The 15,662-nt window shown below is 45.3% G+C and overlaps 2 protein-coding genes across 2 annotated transcripts; one reads left to right on the top strand and one right to left on the bottom strand.

Moving 5' to 3' along the window:
• Nucleotides 1-242: 242 nt before the first annotated feature.
• Nucleotides 243-1,757, bottom strand: LOC117643707. The gene has a single exon (XM_034382761.1). It carries the CDS (start codon nucleotides 1,741-1,743, stop codon nucleotides 634-636), a length of 1,110 nt encoding a protein of 369 aa, XP_034238652.1. The 5' UTR covers nucleotides 1,744-1,757; the 3' UTR covers nucleotides 243-633.
• A 3,410-nt stretch (nucleotides 1,758-5,167) lies between these two features.
• On the top strand, nucleotides 5,168-13,591 carry LOC117644067. The gene is made up of 5 exons (XM_034383253.1): nucleotides 5,168-5,297; nucleotides 10,568-10,818; nucleotides 12,449-12,703; nucleotides 13,170-13,355; nucleotides 13,523-13,591. The coding sequence occupies exons 1-5, from the start codon at nucleotides 5,207-5,209 to the stop codon at nucleotides 13,589-13,591; spliced, it is 852 nt and encodes a 283-aa protein (XP_034239144.1). The 5' UTR covers nucleotides 5,168-5,206.
• The last annotated feature ends 2,071 nt before the right edge of the window (nucleotides 13,592-15,662 follow it).

Raw genomic sequence — 15,662 nt, 5'->3', positions numbered from 1 at the left:
GTCGCGAGGTTCAATAACGAAAAGGAACCCCAGTAGACCGTCAGTTGTGAAAGCAGCATAGGTCACATGGTCACACGGTGGACATTTCCTCATAGGCTGTTTCGGGTTCAACAAGTGATGATACAAAAGTCACCTGCCGTAATTTTGTGAAGAATAAGTCAGGGAAGAGAGTGAAATAGCCAGTTTTCTTTTGATGTGGCTGAGTCATATACTACAGCATGGCAATGTTGTCTTATAGGTGTCGGTGACCATGACGGAACTTACAAAACGACACTTTAGCAGCTTACAAAACCTAGAAAATCAAAAGTTAGATTGACTTATCCACATGAGGACATGGTCATCGTTTAGTAAAACAAATTTGAATTGCCGAAGCTACCAAATCACCCTCAGTTCAGGCTCAAGGCCCCGGTGACCTGAAATGACCCCCTACGCACGGAATCACCCGACAGCCGACCACACTCTCACTGACCACGTCCCCCACTCACCACTGACAAGTGACCACTTCGCACTCTGACCCCACATACATACTGGCCACACTCTGACCCCTAAAAACTGACCACAATAAAAAAAATCGAAAAAGCAAATATTTATTCAAATTCAGGGTTCAGGGTTCAAGTTCAGGGTTGCGCTCCATCACAGGTTTCCGGCGATGTTGTGGCCGACGGCCTTCAGGAACTCCAGCATTTCTCCGTCCTCCTTGTATTGGTCGTAGCGCTCCATGACACGGCTGATGCGGGCGTCCATCAGCACGTACTGGTTGCGCTTCTTCTTTTCAGGCGACCGTCCGCTGCCCAGCCGCTCAATGTCCCACTCCACCTCCATGACCTCTGACTGCAGCTGGTCAAGGGCAAAGTAGAGGGTGGGGTGCGCCTTGCCCATGATGGTGTTCAGCCTGCGATGCCACGCCTCGACGCTGTTTGTTGTCCTCGGCAGGTCACCCAGGGCTCTCTCGTGACAGTTCCACCACTCCGGGGGGAACACCGGAGTCCGGCGGCCGTGTCTCCGCCTGCAACCACGGATGTACTTCTCGTCCACATACTTGAATACTGGGCGAAGTGCAGCCGGCGCCTCCCTGCGTAGCTCATCGAAAACATTCTTCACGTCGTCCAGGTGGCAGAAGGCGACGGCTATCAGAGAGTGGAACGAGGTGCGCATGTCCTCGTTGGCCTCTTGGCGGTACTCCACTGCAAGCCCTTCGTTTTGGAGTCTCCTCCAATACGACTGCCCCAGGTGGAAAAGGCAGCGAGCGATGTCCGCGTCAGGAAAAACGGCCATCACCGCTCTGATGACGGCCTCTTCATAATCTGTCGAGACATACTCAGGAGCCAGCCTCTTGTGGAGACGGACACTTACTTCATGTTTGAGAAGTTCCAGAATCTCTATATACAACTCCTTCGTCTTCTTGGTCATGAGAACCATGACCAAGGGGAACCACTGCCCGTGAACCTGGCCGTGTATGGTGTAAAGTTGGTAGAACACACTGGGCGCAGACTTGAATGTTCCGTCCATTATCCAGTACTTAGCCTTAGCCAAGTACCGCAAATGGCGGTTCGTAGCAAGCACGATCATCTTGTCCTCAGCGTCACGATCGAAGAAAAGCAGCCACCTCTGGCCATCCACCCTCTGGTACTTCTCGGCGATCTCGACCAGGTCATCGATGTCCTTGGGGTCCTCTGGCAGTGATGACCGCTTGACCCTGCGTACGGCGCGCGCCATGGAGGACTTGTTGGGGGTCGTCCACATATTACGTAATCACGATTTTTGGATTTTTGACCTCCCCCTCCCCATTGTAATCAAACGTAATCAACGGTCCGACCCCCTCCCCCCCAACGGAAGATTACGTAATCCACAATTTTTTTTTAAATGAGAGGACCAGATCTAGCGGTTATATATGTTCCCAAACACGGTACGAGTGACAAAAAAAGTAATAATTTAAGCCTATGGGCGAGACTTAATCGATTTCCAGGGAGTTCCTGGGCAATCCAGAAACCGTTTTTACCATGCAGTAGTGAGGACGACCAGTCCTGAAATTATTTCCCATGATCGATGATGCTGCCGAGCGGTGACCTAGTAAAACCTTCTTTGCCGGCACCCGAACTTGTGTGTATCTTGTCTGCAAACGATCACTGAAAAGAATATCAGGGGTTTTCCATTTTATTCGCTTTTACAGTTTTGACGATTGTTCACATTAATGAGAAGATTTTCATTCTTTTTATGAAACTCCTAAAACAAGACAAAAGAGCTTCTTAGCGAAATGATAAATGCGCATAATCGTCAATGTGTCTATTGGAGGATGGGAAAGTGCGATTGGTGTCGGTGTACTGCAGTATTTCCGTATCAACGAAATTGCATAAAGTGACTAAAAAATGATTACGTAATCAAAACGGTCACCCCCCTCTCCCCTCTGTAATCAAGCGTAAGCCTCAGCTATACCTCCCCCTCCCCCTTAGGTGATTACGTAATATGTGGACGACCCCTTGGGCAGCTTCACGGCGGCCTCCCGGGAAGTAGTGGCGACGTGACGCTGCACGATGGACGCCGTTGTTTCGCGTGAACCTGAGTAAAGTATCACTGTAACGCCCAACACTTCGGCCAGTCTACTTTTTTCGTAAGGTTTAATTACGAACCTTGTGCATCCTCGCGCATTCGCTCCACCGTCTCCTTGGCCTGCACGCGGCCCCAGTCCGCCTGGTGATTAGGGTGCTCCCGCTCCCTGAGCACCGACCTCCTGTCGCTGCTCAGGAGCACGGTGGCATTGCAGGACTCCGTTCGGCGCTTGTCACAACGCCACTCACTTTCTCCGGACTTCAAATCACGGTGGTGTACAAACATGTACCCTTTATAGACTAGCTTATCTTTCCCTCGTTGCGTTTTTGTGAACCGCACCTCTCCTGGCATTTTTTTTGTTTTTTTGCACCCCGCACTCCGGCTCGCGCCCTCGCGCCGCGCCGGGTATCGAAGTTGATTGTTGCCCCAGTCTGCCCCACCCTGCCCTACCCCACCCCGGGTTGAAACAGAGGTACTGTACAATTAGGTGCCATCGAAAGTTTTAAATAAATTAATAAAAAAATTAAATTGTTAAAAAAGTGGTGGCAATCTAATATGGGTTCACTGTGCAGTCGTGGTCAATATGTTTCAGGGGTCATTTTGTACCTGGGTCAGTTTAATTGTGGTCACTTGTCCGGATACCTTTCTTACAACATAGAAACGGTTTGCCGCAGCCAACAGGCGTAAGATAAGAGGACTTGAAGGAAGGTATGAACATGAACACGGGGCAATTACAACGGACAAGACCGGACCAACATTTAGTATTTTTCAAATAAATAACGGAAATTCTGCGCTTTCAGATACGCTTGCCTCACGCACTAAATTTGGTGTGATGTTTACACTGGTGTAAATCAACTCAGAAATTTTCTGATACTTTTGCATATCAGAACATTTCTCATGTCTGAGTTCTGATGTTTTTTCGGACACCTATTTCTGATGTTTGTGTGTCTGATGCCTCAGTTTTCTGATGACTTTAGTTCTGATAACATCGGCTGGACTCATAAAGAAATATATCAGAACAATCATTTTCTTCTGTAAACATATATTTTGATCTACATGAGACTCGGAAACGGGGAAAACGTCTTCGGGGGGTCGAAATCAAGTCCGATCCAAATCTGCAGTCCAAATTGAGCTAGCTCGCCATCAACTCTCAATAAGACAGTAAATGTGATCCTATCTCATTGAGATAATAACAGGAAAAGTAGCGATATACATCGGCAACTTTGGCCCGTCCCGTACATTAAGAAACGTACGAATTTCGCCTATGTTTGACCCTGACGGGAATTAAACCTGAGTCTGGGGTTAAAATAAATGTCGTTTTCGTCATCAGCACCCTCGAAAACATCAAAAACAATGCAAAAACTCGAATAAAAAGAATGTTCAAAAAATACTCCGCTGGGATTTGAACCCGGGTCCGAAGTTCTCCGATTCGCTCGAAACTGGCACCATTGGTTTTCTCTCGTCGCCCCGATTCCAAAAATACCCCTACATGCCCTCCTAGCTGCATCCGTTGCCGAGATCCTCCTCGACCCCAAGTAGACCATGATGCACCTGCAGCAGCGCCCCCGGGGCTCGGATCGGATTTGCTGCCACCGGGCGGTTCTTAGGGTCACCCAAGGAGGCTGCATACCGAATTTGGTCAAGATCGGACCACGGGAAGTCCTCGGACGGACGGACGGACGGACGGACGGACGGACGAACGAACGGACGCACAGCAGGGATCATACTATATGCCCGTCCCTCCGTCATTTTTTTACAAAAAATAAACGGGACGGGCCAAAAATTGGCCTAGCCAAATCTTGCAAACAGGACTCTCACCAAATTTGAAACTGAAATTACGTAAACTTCGATTATATTTCTGATAACTGGCAGTTATCAGAAATAAGATCGACTTATCAGAAAGGTCTCTTTTTTCTGATGTCTCTGTTCTGATAACCTATGAAAGTATCAGAAAAAACCATTTCTGATGCCCTCTTTCTGATAAATAATTGATGTTATCAGAAAATACTCAAAATCTGATGTTTTTTGTCAAGTTATCAGAAAATCCACCGTTTATCAGAAAATTTCTGAGTTGATTTACACCAGTGTAACCCTTGGCATTTCGTGTTGCAAAATTGACTGAACCTTGTTCGTAAAATTACAACTTAATGAGGAGCAGCGGCATGCAGAACTCTCGTTCACACTTCATTTCAGCTGCACTTCGAGATGATATCTGGGCGTGTTCCCCCCAAGAGAATGTTAACTAAAACGCAGGCGAAGGCCACTTGTGACGGATACGATAGTGATAGTAAGCGGAATATATTTCTACATGCACTTTTGGTTTCTTTGATCTTTTATCTTAAGACTTCAGTGAATTATATCACAAATTATATTGATTTGTAGCTGTATCATATGATCAAACTGAGTGAAATTCGCCTGCGTTATAGGTAAGATCCTCATGGGGAGAACGCCCAGATAAGATTTTTTGAATAGGACTCTGCGGATTCTTTGCCGACAGGATCACCGCAAACGCAAATCTGCTTGGATGCACGTTATTCCCGTGGCTTCCGACAGGACCATACATAATTTTGAAGTGGGAGTGCCTGCCGTGAAAGGTGCTCTAGCAGCACCGGACGGGAACGGCAGCCAGCCTTGGAAGGGTGCATTTTCTCCGAGGGACATGTTTGGCGGACATGGCATGTTCCTTCAAATTTATCCTATCGGTTGCACCATGGCGATTTTGGGCCTGTTGCCAGTCACATTCAACCCAAGTAAGCAGCAGTGGTGGAGCGGTTGAACTGATGCTCTATGCCATGCTAATAGTGAAGCAAAGGCATCAAAACTATGCTCTTACAGGACGTAAACGATTTTCGCCCCTGGAACGTGCGTGAATCGTTTAGTGCCCATGGGAAGAGTATGAATTGGTATCAAACTTTCAGGCATACTTTTAATGCCCTTCCAACGGCAAACGATTCAAGCCCCTGAAAGGCGTGAAAGACTATTTCCTGAAGGCGGTAGGTTTCACTATGCGTTTGTTTCTCCACTGTTTTGGTCCTTCTTGAGACGCCTGTTCCTCAAGTCACGGCGGAGCGCAGTGCCTTGGTCAGTACTTTAGCTTTTCAAAAGCTCGCTCAAAGGGTCGAAATGCGAGTGCACACAGTAAATTGAAATGGCAGAATCTGTAGTGGTCTGAGAGCCCCAAATCGCAGAAACCGACAGGTAAACAGATCTGGGGCGGTTTTGCACCAAAACCGCCAACGGCAAACGAGACATTCCATGCCGGTTCGGCCAGGGCCTGAAGGTGACCATTGACGATTTCCGCGCCACTTTGGCATTTCTTTGTACTCATCGAGATAGGGCGATTGCCAAATTTTTAGGTCCCTAAGTCCATTTTTGCGCCCAGGGTGGCAATATTTAGAATTCTCTGAACTTTCTTTAGTGGTTTTGTTGAAATAGCGCTTCGAAGTCCCTTTCTTGGCTCTCCACGGCACAATTTCAACGCTAGCTCAATGATTTTGTGCTTAAAAGATGCGTATTAAATAGAGGAAGAGACTCCAGTGGTCAAATTCTACTTTTGAAGTCATCTTCGTGGTGATCCCAGCGATTTTGTAAATTAAAAACATGTAAAAATGAGGTAATTTTTGCTAACTTTGGCGAGGGATCTTTCGATGACCGACATCGATATTTGAACTTTTTCTAACGGATTCTTGAAGGTCTCGAGGAGATCTTTCGAGTTCCGGTGCCAGAAAGTATGGGACCGGCCCTAGTTTAGCCGCTACACCGCTCCAAAGTTTCGAAAAATCCCAAATTTGCACTAAATGGTGCAAGGAGTGGACTTTCGCTTGCAGGCCCACGGCAATTGCCATACGAGTCCCAGGCCATCTCAGCCCGACTAAAACAGACCCCTGCAATAACTTCAACTTGATCCCAAGCCCCAGGGTCACTCACCGGCTCGGGGGTAAAGGGGAGGGGAGGAAAGAATACAGTGAATTTTCACAAAATTATGCCCTAAGCTTATATGTCGTCCTAGCCCCGCATCAGTGGTGATTATGGACCTCAGGCCCAGTATGTTTGACAAAACTTGATTCCGCCTCCCCCAACTCCCCCCTCGGGAGAAGCGGGTGCTCTACAGGCGTTCGCTCACATTTGTCCGCGGGGAGCGCCTGCGATTAAGTAGAGCAGGCAGCCCCTGCAGCACGCGTGCCGTTCGGTGGCCTACCTTACAGGCGCTTCGGCCCTGGACCACAGGCCCTTGAACACTTTCTTCGGCCCCCTCTGCTGGAAGCGTCGTCTCAAAACATAACCGCAGTAAAATGGGATTGGAATTTTTTTTTAAAAAAAAAGCAAGTTCACCGAAAATGTTGCTCATTGTATTTAGGTCCTTGCAAATTGTTTACCGTGGTTTTAATGACTTCTTCCTTAGCTTGGCTATGTTTTTGATCCTTGAAATTCCGCCCTTGCCAATGGAATACTCTGATGAGGCTTCCTTTGATACTGGGACTGTTCCCAGGACGTTAAGAATGGGTGGCACATGGCCGCTTCAGTCTTCATTCCAGGTGAACTTTGTTGCTGAGAGAGGTGGATGGATAGAGTAGTATCCGGTCAGCTTCTTGCTCTTGCATGTCAATGTCTGTGATGAGATCCACATAGGTTTTTTCTCGCTACTATTACGGCCTCAAAATTATTAATTTCAAAAGTCAGTACTCTACAAACTGAAGTGTGTACTCAGTATGCATCTACAGATGCATACTTATAAGTACACACCTACAGATGCATACCTAGCTGAGTACACATCTACAGATGCATACCTGTTAAGTATGCATCTGTAGGTGCATACTTGGCAAGTATGCATTAGTGTAGGTGCGTACTTGTCACTATATAAATGCCCAGTATCAAGTACACAAGTACAGATGAATACTTGGCTGAGTACACATCTACAGATGTATACCTGTCAAGTATGCATCTGTAGATGTGTACTCAGCTAGGTATGCATCTGTAGGTGTGTACTTATAAGTATGCATCTGTAGATGCATACTGAGTACACACTTCAGTTTGTAGAGTAGCCCACTGGTTTCGCAGATCTCATGGATGCGGGAAAAGCGTGCGTCAGAGCTTACGCTTTTGCAGCCAGCTGTCGTTTCTAAATGAAGAAAAAAGATACAGAGATTGAAAAGAAAATGACTGTCATTTTAAATATATCAGATAGGGAGGAAAAATGATTTAGAAACGACACAGCTGGCTGCAAAAGCGTAAGCTCTGACACACGCTTTTTCCGCATCCATGAGATCTGCGAAACCAGTGGGCCACTGACCTTTGAAATTGATAATTTTGAGGCCGTGAATAGTAGCGAGAAAAACCTTTCTGGCCCTCATTACAGACATTGACATACAAAAGCTAAAAGCTGACCTGATACTTCTCTACCCACCTCTCTCAGCAACAAAGTTTACCTGGAATGAAGACTGAAGCGGCCATGTGCCACCCATTCTTAACGTCCTGGGAACAGTCCCAGTATCAAAGGAAGCCTCATCAGAGTATAAATCTCATCTTGGAAAGCTTGGCCCCAAATTGCGTAGCTCTAGATGAAAATGTAGGATTGGCATTGAAATAAATGTAGTTTTTGTAACCAGTACTCTGAAAACTACATCAAGAACCTATATCAAGAACCTATAGAGACATTCCATGCCGGTTCTGCCAGGGCCTGAAGGTGACCATTGAAGATTTCCGCGCCGCTTTGGCACAGTGGCACAGACATTGACATGCAAGAGCAAGAAGCTGACCTGATGCTGCTCTACCCACCTCTCTCAGCAACAAAGTTCACCTGGAATGAAGACTGAAGCGGCCATGTGGCACCCAGTCCAAACGTCCTGGGAACAGTCCCAGTATCAAAGGAAAGCCTCATCAGAGTATTCCATTGGCAAGGGCGGAATTTCAAGGATCATAAACATAGCCAAGCTAAGGAAGAAGTCATTAAAACCACGGTAAACAATTTGCAAGGACCTAAATACAATGAGCAACATTTTCGGTGAACTTGCTTTTTTAAAAAAAAAAAAATCCAATCCCATTTTACTGCGGTTATGTTTTGAGACGACGCTTCCAGCAGAGGGGGCCGAAGAAAGTGTTCAAGGGCCTGTGGTCCAGGGCCGAAGCGCCTGTAAGGTAGGCCACCGAACGGCACGCGTGCTGCAGGGGCTGCCTGCTCTACTTAATCGCAGGCGCTCCCCGCGGACAAATGTGAGCGAACGCCTGTAGAGCACCCGCCTCTCCCGAGGGGGGAGTTGGGGGAGGCGGAATCAAGTTTTGTCAAACATACTGGGCCTGAGGTCCATAATCACCACTGATGCGGGGCTAGGACGACATATAAGCTTAGGGCATAATTTTGTGAAAATTCACTGTATTCTTTCCTCCCCTCCCCTTTACCCCCGAGCCGGTGAGTGACCCTGGGGCTTGGGATCAAGTTGAAGTTATTGCAGGGGTCTGTTTTAGTCGGGCTGAGATGGCCTGGGACTCGTATGGCAATTGCCGTGGGCCTGCAAGCGAAAGTCCACTCCTTGCACCATTTAGTGCAAATTTGGGATTTTTCGAAACTTTGGAGCGGTGTAGCGGCTAAACTAGGGCCGGTCCCATACTTTCTGGCACCGGAACTCGAAAGATCTCCTCGAGACCTTCAAGAATCCGTTAGAAAAAGTTCAAATATCGATTTCGGTCATCGAAAGATCCCTCGCCAAAGTTAGCAAAAATTACCTCATTTTTACATGTTTTTAATTTACAAAATCGCTGGGATCACCACGAAGATGACTTCAAAAGTAGAATTTGACCACTGGAGTCTCTTCCTCTATTTAATACGCATCTTTTAAGCACAAAATCATTGAGCTAGCGTTGAAATTGTGCCGTGGAGAGCCAAGAAAGAGACTTCGAAGCGCAATTTCAACAAAACCACTAAAGAAAGTTCAGAGAAATCTAAAAATTGCCACCCTGGGCGCAAAAATGGACTTAGGGACCTAAAAATTTGGCAATCGCCCTATCTCGATGAGTACAAAGAAATGCCAAAGTGGCGCGGAAATCGTCAATGGTCACCTTCAGGCCCTGGCCGAACCGGCATGGAATGTCTCAAACCCATTCTGCACACAGGCGACGGAATCCGTTCACTCGCCACGGAATCCGGACAACACTGCACACTGCAGGAAATAACCACAACAAAAGTACACAAATTTCTGGCAAATTTTTTATCAGGTTTTTATTGTACTTTCAAAGTACAACAATTGTTGTACAAAGTACAATGGAACCGGCATGACGAGTGCTGGGCAGTCCCGGCCTCGTTGTGGTTTGTACAATTCTCGTTGTACTTTCTACAATCCCTGTTGTACTTTCATTGTACAGTTTTTGTTGTACATTTGTTGTACTATTCACACTTTTTCTTGCAGTGGCACCGTAATCGTCAATTGCGATTCCCTCCACCTCGCGACTTTGAGATGTTATATTGTTGGAAATAAAGAGTGTTGATGTACCACGTAAGGAAAATATCAATTTATGGACTTGTCAAAGCAAGAAAAAGTAAACGCACTCATCAAAATATGGAAATAATGTCCGAAACAACAAAAGCATCCAGAGACACAGTGAGGTTAGGTTGGCCAGCGAGACCGCAACCCCTTAGCAGTTTCTGTGAGCCCATCCCAGTTTCTATGGAGCCTTTGTCAGTTTCTGTTAGCCCATGCCAGTTTCTGTGACTACCAAATTCAGAATCATTTACTGGCGGTTTCTGTACCGAACCGTTACGGATTCTGCCATTTCAATTTACTGTGCACTGCAAAGCCGGTGGTAAGTTTGCTTGCCACAAACTTGGCAAGCCGTTTTGAATGCCAAAAGTTGGCAAGTTTTGGTCGGAAGTCTTCAAAAGCTTGCCAAATTTTGGCAAGCTGGGGGTATTCCCGGGCCAAGCTTGCCAATTTTCGGCAATCAAAACGGCTTGCCAAGTTTGTGGCAAGCAAATTTACCACAAGCTTTGCAGTGTGCACTTTCTCCTTCAGTGTTCAATGTGTTGTAGTTCGCGTCTCTGCACACCCACTGCGCTCCACCCTCATCTACTGCGCTGCTGTGACGGCGGTCGTGCTGTGGTCGGGGTTCCACATGATACAGGACCGCATTGCCATGCTGAGAGACTCGGGTCGCTCGCTTCAGGCGTACATCAACTCCGTGCTCAGCATGGCACACGCAATGGGTGTGCTGCTTCTTCCACTGCTGTGGCTCGAAGTCGGAAGGGTTTACCGCAACGAGGCCACCTGTGCGTATCTCATGGTAAGCAAGTTTCGCGCTAACAGTCGACTTTCTATGTATGGAACCAGTCACTTCAGTCCAGACGCGTTCGAACTCCGAAGTTTTGCAAATTGTGCCCAAGCGGCAAACAGGTTCAAAAAAAAACTTGTAAATTCTAACTTAAAATTTAAGTTATCATACATGTTTAAAAGCCGTTATTTCGATTTCTTTAGCGCTCCGTTACTTCGAAGTTGTTTTAATTATGTACTCCCAATTTCCTACTGAGAAATACCGTGCAGTCATAATACTAAGCTAATTCTCAGTACTTTACGACACAAATCTGTCATAATACAAAGAAATTTGTTCTTATTACGAAGAAAAAGCTCAAGTGCATGCATGGCCAGGGATCCTTAACTTAACATTTAACTAACACTGCTTTCATAACGTAACATAAGACAATGTTCGCTAAAGGTTAAGGGTACGGACTTATGAAAGTACTTGCAAAAGTATATCCACTCAAATTCGAGACATAAAAAAATAACCTACCCTTTTCAAAAGATGTAAGAAGTTAAGGGTAATAACTTTAACTCTTATGATAACGTTATGATGCCCTTATGAGGTAAGTTAAGGATCCCTGTGCATGGCAGGCATGCGCTAGCTAGAGCGTGCTTGCCGGCATGCTCCAGGTAGAGCATACAATGTACGCTTTTTGATTTGTAGAGTTGAAGGGGGGTCTTTTGGTGTAGTGACAAATCCTTATCTCTATAATACTTTGAAAACTTAAACCTAACTGACCTAACTTACCCAACGTTATGTTAGATTAATTTTCCGCCCCAGAGTTCTTGCTGATATCTATCAGAACGCTTGATCCACGAAGCGGAAGAAGGGAATAATTCGACTTATCTCCAAATTGAGTTTTCATCTTATAATTGTGCCTCAGGATGGTTTGAATCATTACACCAAATTGTTTGACCCAACTCCTAACAGTTTAGGAGATAATCCACATAAAAAATGGATATAACTCAACTAGACCCCTTTTACGGTCTAAATTTTATTGGAAAATGGAGGTAACTCAACCGAAGTCCACATAACTCCTTTGCGCAAAATGGCAAAAGGAGATAACTCAACTTGTGTCTTTATGAAATCTTATGTAAAAAGAATCAACTCAACTCCCCATCACTAGATGGAAAAAAGAGGTAACTCCAAAAATGTACCACAGAAATACAGACTCAACGCAGTCAGCTCCACACGAATTGTCTCCAAATTCCGCCTCGTTTGGGAGAACTAAGTATATATGTTTCCGTAGTCTATTCCAACGCAAAGATTTAAATCACAGAAATCGTCTACAGAGTGATGCTACATTTTTGAAAATGTTCACAGTCATTTCTTGGGCTTTTTTGACAAAAATGCAATTGAACCATTCATCTGATTGGATTGAGTTTACCCAGCAAACGGTTTTTTGTTTCTCCTGAAAAATGATAAAAATTGAGTTATCCCCTTCTTCTGCTTCAGAGATCGCTTAAAAAAAAGTTTCGCATCTCGACAGTTATGGGACGTCATCAAAATTGTGTTTTTGTTGGTTTTTTTCCTCTTAATATTCGAACACTTTTATGGTAAAATATCTCAGTCATAACTCAAGTGCTGAGACTTCCTCCAACGTTTGTTGGTGCAGGAAAGCTTCCCTTGCACTGCAACTTGCCGGTGGTCGAGGGCACTGACTTGGATAACGGCTTTGAGCTGCGTGTTGGTCATGCCCCTCTCCACCCTGCTGTACGTCCGCGGCATCGCCTGGGAGGGCGCCACTAACCTGCACCTCATCATCCACAACCACGTGTTCCTGCTGGTCTTTTGCGTCTGCGCCATCCACTCCGCGATGGCATGTTGCGTCAGAACCTACGCCAACAACCTGCGCCGCTGTGTAACTGATGTTAGTACTCTGTCAGAAATTAGCTCCGAGTCACTCCGAAACATTACGGAGAGGAGCACTGTTAGCAGAGTAGTCCCGCAGAGAGGAGCCAAAGTCAGCAACCCCAACTGATGAGATACCAGAGTCATCATCTGCTGCCTGCCTTATGAACAGTTTTCCTTCCTGCCTTGTCACCTTGAATGGGATATCTCTTTCCTTACATCCCTTGGGGAATATCTCCATCATAGTGACACTGGAAATTCTAGCTCTGAGCTCCTCTTCATCTTCTCCATCTGCTCCCCCAGATGCTCGGTCTGCTAGTTCATCTAATTTATTCAATAGAGATACTGCCCGCCGCTTTTCTCACGGTTTGAGCTTAAAGTGAAGTAAGGCACTCTGTCAAAAAAAATAATCTCCGGAATTTGCTAGGGAACTTCTGGAAATTTTGGCAAATGCATGTAAAGGTACAAAATGTTGACCCCTACAGGAGCTATCTCTGAAGTGCCCAAGCCCGGAACGACTGTTGAAGTGCCGACGCGCTTGGGTGAGGCTTCGGGACTTGGCGCAAGAGCTGGTGGTGATGCCATTTACTACCACTTACCTGGTGCTGTTCGTCTTTCACATGATAACCTTGGGCTCGTACCTGTGTCTCACATGCTTCTATGAAAGTCAGGTTGGTCAGCTGCATTAGTATATCTCTCTCTATCATCCTAAAACCTCTGACGTGGTAGTTTGTTGTCATAAAGATGGGCTGATGGGTTTGCAACAACGTTTAAAAAACAACCCGTACTAGACAGCAAGCTGCGAATGAATTATTTTTTTTGACACATGTTGTATTAGAGATTATTTATTGGTCAAATTCGATCAAATTTTGTAAGAGATAAGAAAACTTCTTCATTGGATCAATAATATGCACTTAACTTATGAGGCTTTTCCTCGTGGACCCGCGAAGAGGTACCTCTGACACGAATCGTTTGTCTAGTTGTAAGACTTAAGTAGAAGTTAATGAAAGTCAGTTTTAAGGAAAGCCTTTACTTAAAATGGCTTAAGGTTAAATATGAGAACCATTATCTCTCAGGCCTGATGACTGTCAATATGTCTGGAAATAAGCAAATTCACTTTATTACTCCGTACGTCAGACTTTTGCAACAACTCAACCGAAAAATTCTGGCCAGTAAGTTTCCTGTTCAACTCCCACACTGAGAAGACCTTACAAACTATTTTGGGCCTTACAAAGAAAAGTAGTTTGTAAAACACAGTATTTTGAGCATACATAAGATTACAAAGAAAATACTTCGTAATTTACAAACTATTTCTTCGTGTAACAAAGTATATTAGTTTGTTATATGTATGCTCAAAATACTTCGTAAGGTTTTAAGAGTGCACGAATGTGTTATTGTTGAACAGGAGCCCCAAGTTTCGGGGTTGGCTATTCACTGGTTTTTTGACAAAGGGGCGTAAGTCCACAAATTGGCAAAATCCACTTTTTTTCAGAAAAGAATTTAAAATTAAAGAACAAGCCTACTGGTTTTTGAAAAATGAAAATATCTCAATTAGTTCAGAAGATACAGAAGGTGTCCAAAGGGCGTAAGTCCATTCCATTTTTGACAAAGGGGCGTAAGTCCACCCGTTTTCTGACAAAGAGGCGTAAGTCCAGGTGGTTTTTTGACAAAGAGGCGTAAGTCCAGGTGGTTTTTTGACAAAGAGGCGTAAGTCCAGGTTGGTTTTTGACAAAGAGGCGTAAGTCCATTGGCCATTCTGACAAAGAGGCGTAAGTCCACAGGCCATTTTGACAAACAGGCGTAAGTCCATGGGTCATTCTGACAAACAGGCGTAAGTCCATAGAACATTCTGACAAACAGGCGTAAGTTCATAGAGCTTTCTGACAATCAGGCGTAAGTCCATGGACCTTAAGTCGTAAGTCCGTTGCATAAGTCCACAGACCATCCCAATCAACTAACCACTCATGAGGTCACTGAGTGGTTTGCAACTTGTGAACACTGTTCCAATCAAATAATAATGACTACAGTGCAAACCTAACTTTCAACTAAGTACACACCTAAAAATGCAAGCTTCCAAGTACACATAAACGCATGCTTGGCCAAGTACATACTTACAAATGCATGCTTGCAAGTACACACTAACAAACGCATCCCTGGCGCCGTATAACTCCATGCGTGAAGCATGCGTTTGTAAGTGTGGACTTGCAAGCATGCATTTGTAAGTGTGTACTTAGTAGACAGTTAGGTTTGAAGTGTAACGTTTCCTCTCATCTCAATCGCATCAGGCTTACAATACGTATTTCAGAATGGACTCTTACATCTTTGCGAGGGTAATCAGATTTAAAAGAGCAGCATTCTTCCTCACCGGAGTCCGATGGAGATGGTGATTGGCGCATTAATCTTCTGCAGCAGGGGAGAACCTGGACTCATCCATGCTGATAACCTCCATGTAGCACACTCTGTGTTGGGCCCATGACTTTTAGGCCAAGTGCTGCCTAAGAAGACGAATGCAACATTCACCATCGTCATCGGACTCTGGTTTCACCATCATCATCGGACTCAGGTGACGAAGAATGCTGGTCTTTTAGATCTGATACCCCTTGCAAATATTTAAGAGTCCGTTTTGAGATATGTGTTGTTAGCCTGATGGGATTGAGATGAGAGGAACCATTAGTCATTGAGTGGACATTCGCCATTTTCACCACATTAGCTGTGGACATTCGTAAGTGGTTAATTACAAATCACAACTAGTTTATCGGGATAGTCTGTGGACTTACGCCTCTTTGTCAGAATGGCCTATGGACTTACGCCTGTTTGTCAGAATGGCTAATGGACTTACGCCTCTTTGTCAAAAATCCACCTGGACTTACGCCTCTTTGTCAAAAAACCACCTGGACTTACGCCTCTTTGTCAAAAATCCACCTGGACTTACGTCTCTTTGTCAAAAAACCACCTGGACTTACGCCTCTTTGTCAAAA

This window comes from Thrips palmi, unplaced genomic scaffold (assembly GCF_012932325.1).
Source record: "Thrips palmi isolate BJ-2018 unplaced genomic scaffold, TpBJ-2018v1 HiC_scaffold_17, whole genome shotgun sequence".
NCBI classification, from domain to species: domain Eukaryota; kingdom Metazoa; phylum Arthropoda; class Insecta; order Thysanoptera; family Thripidae; genus Thrips; species Thrips palmi.
This window is presented reverse-complemented; position numbering and strand designations above follow the sequence as displayed.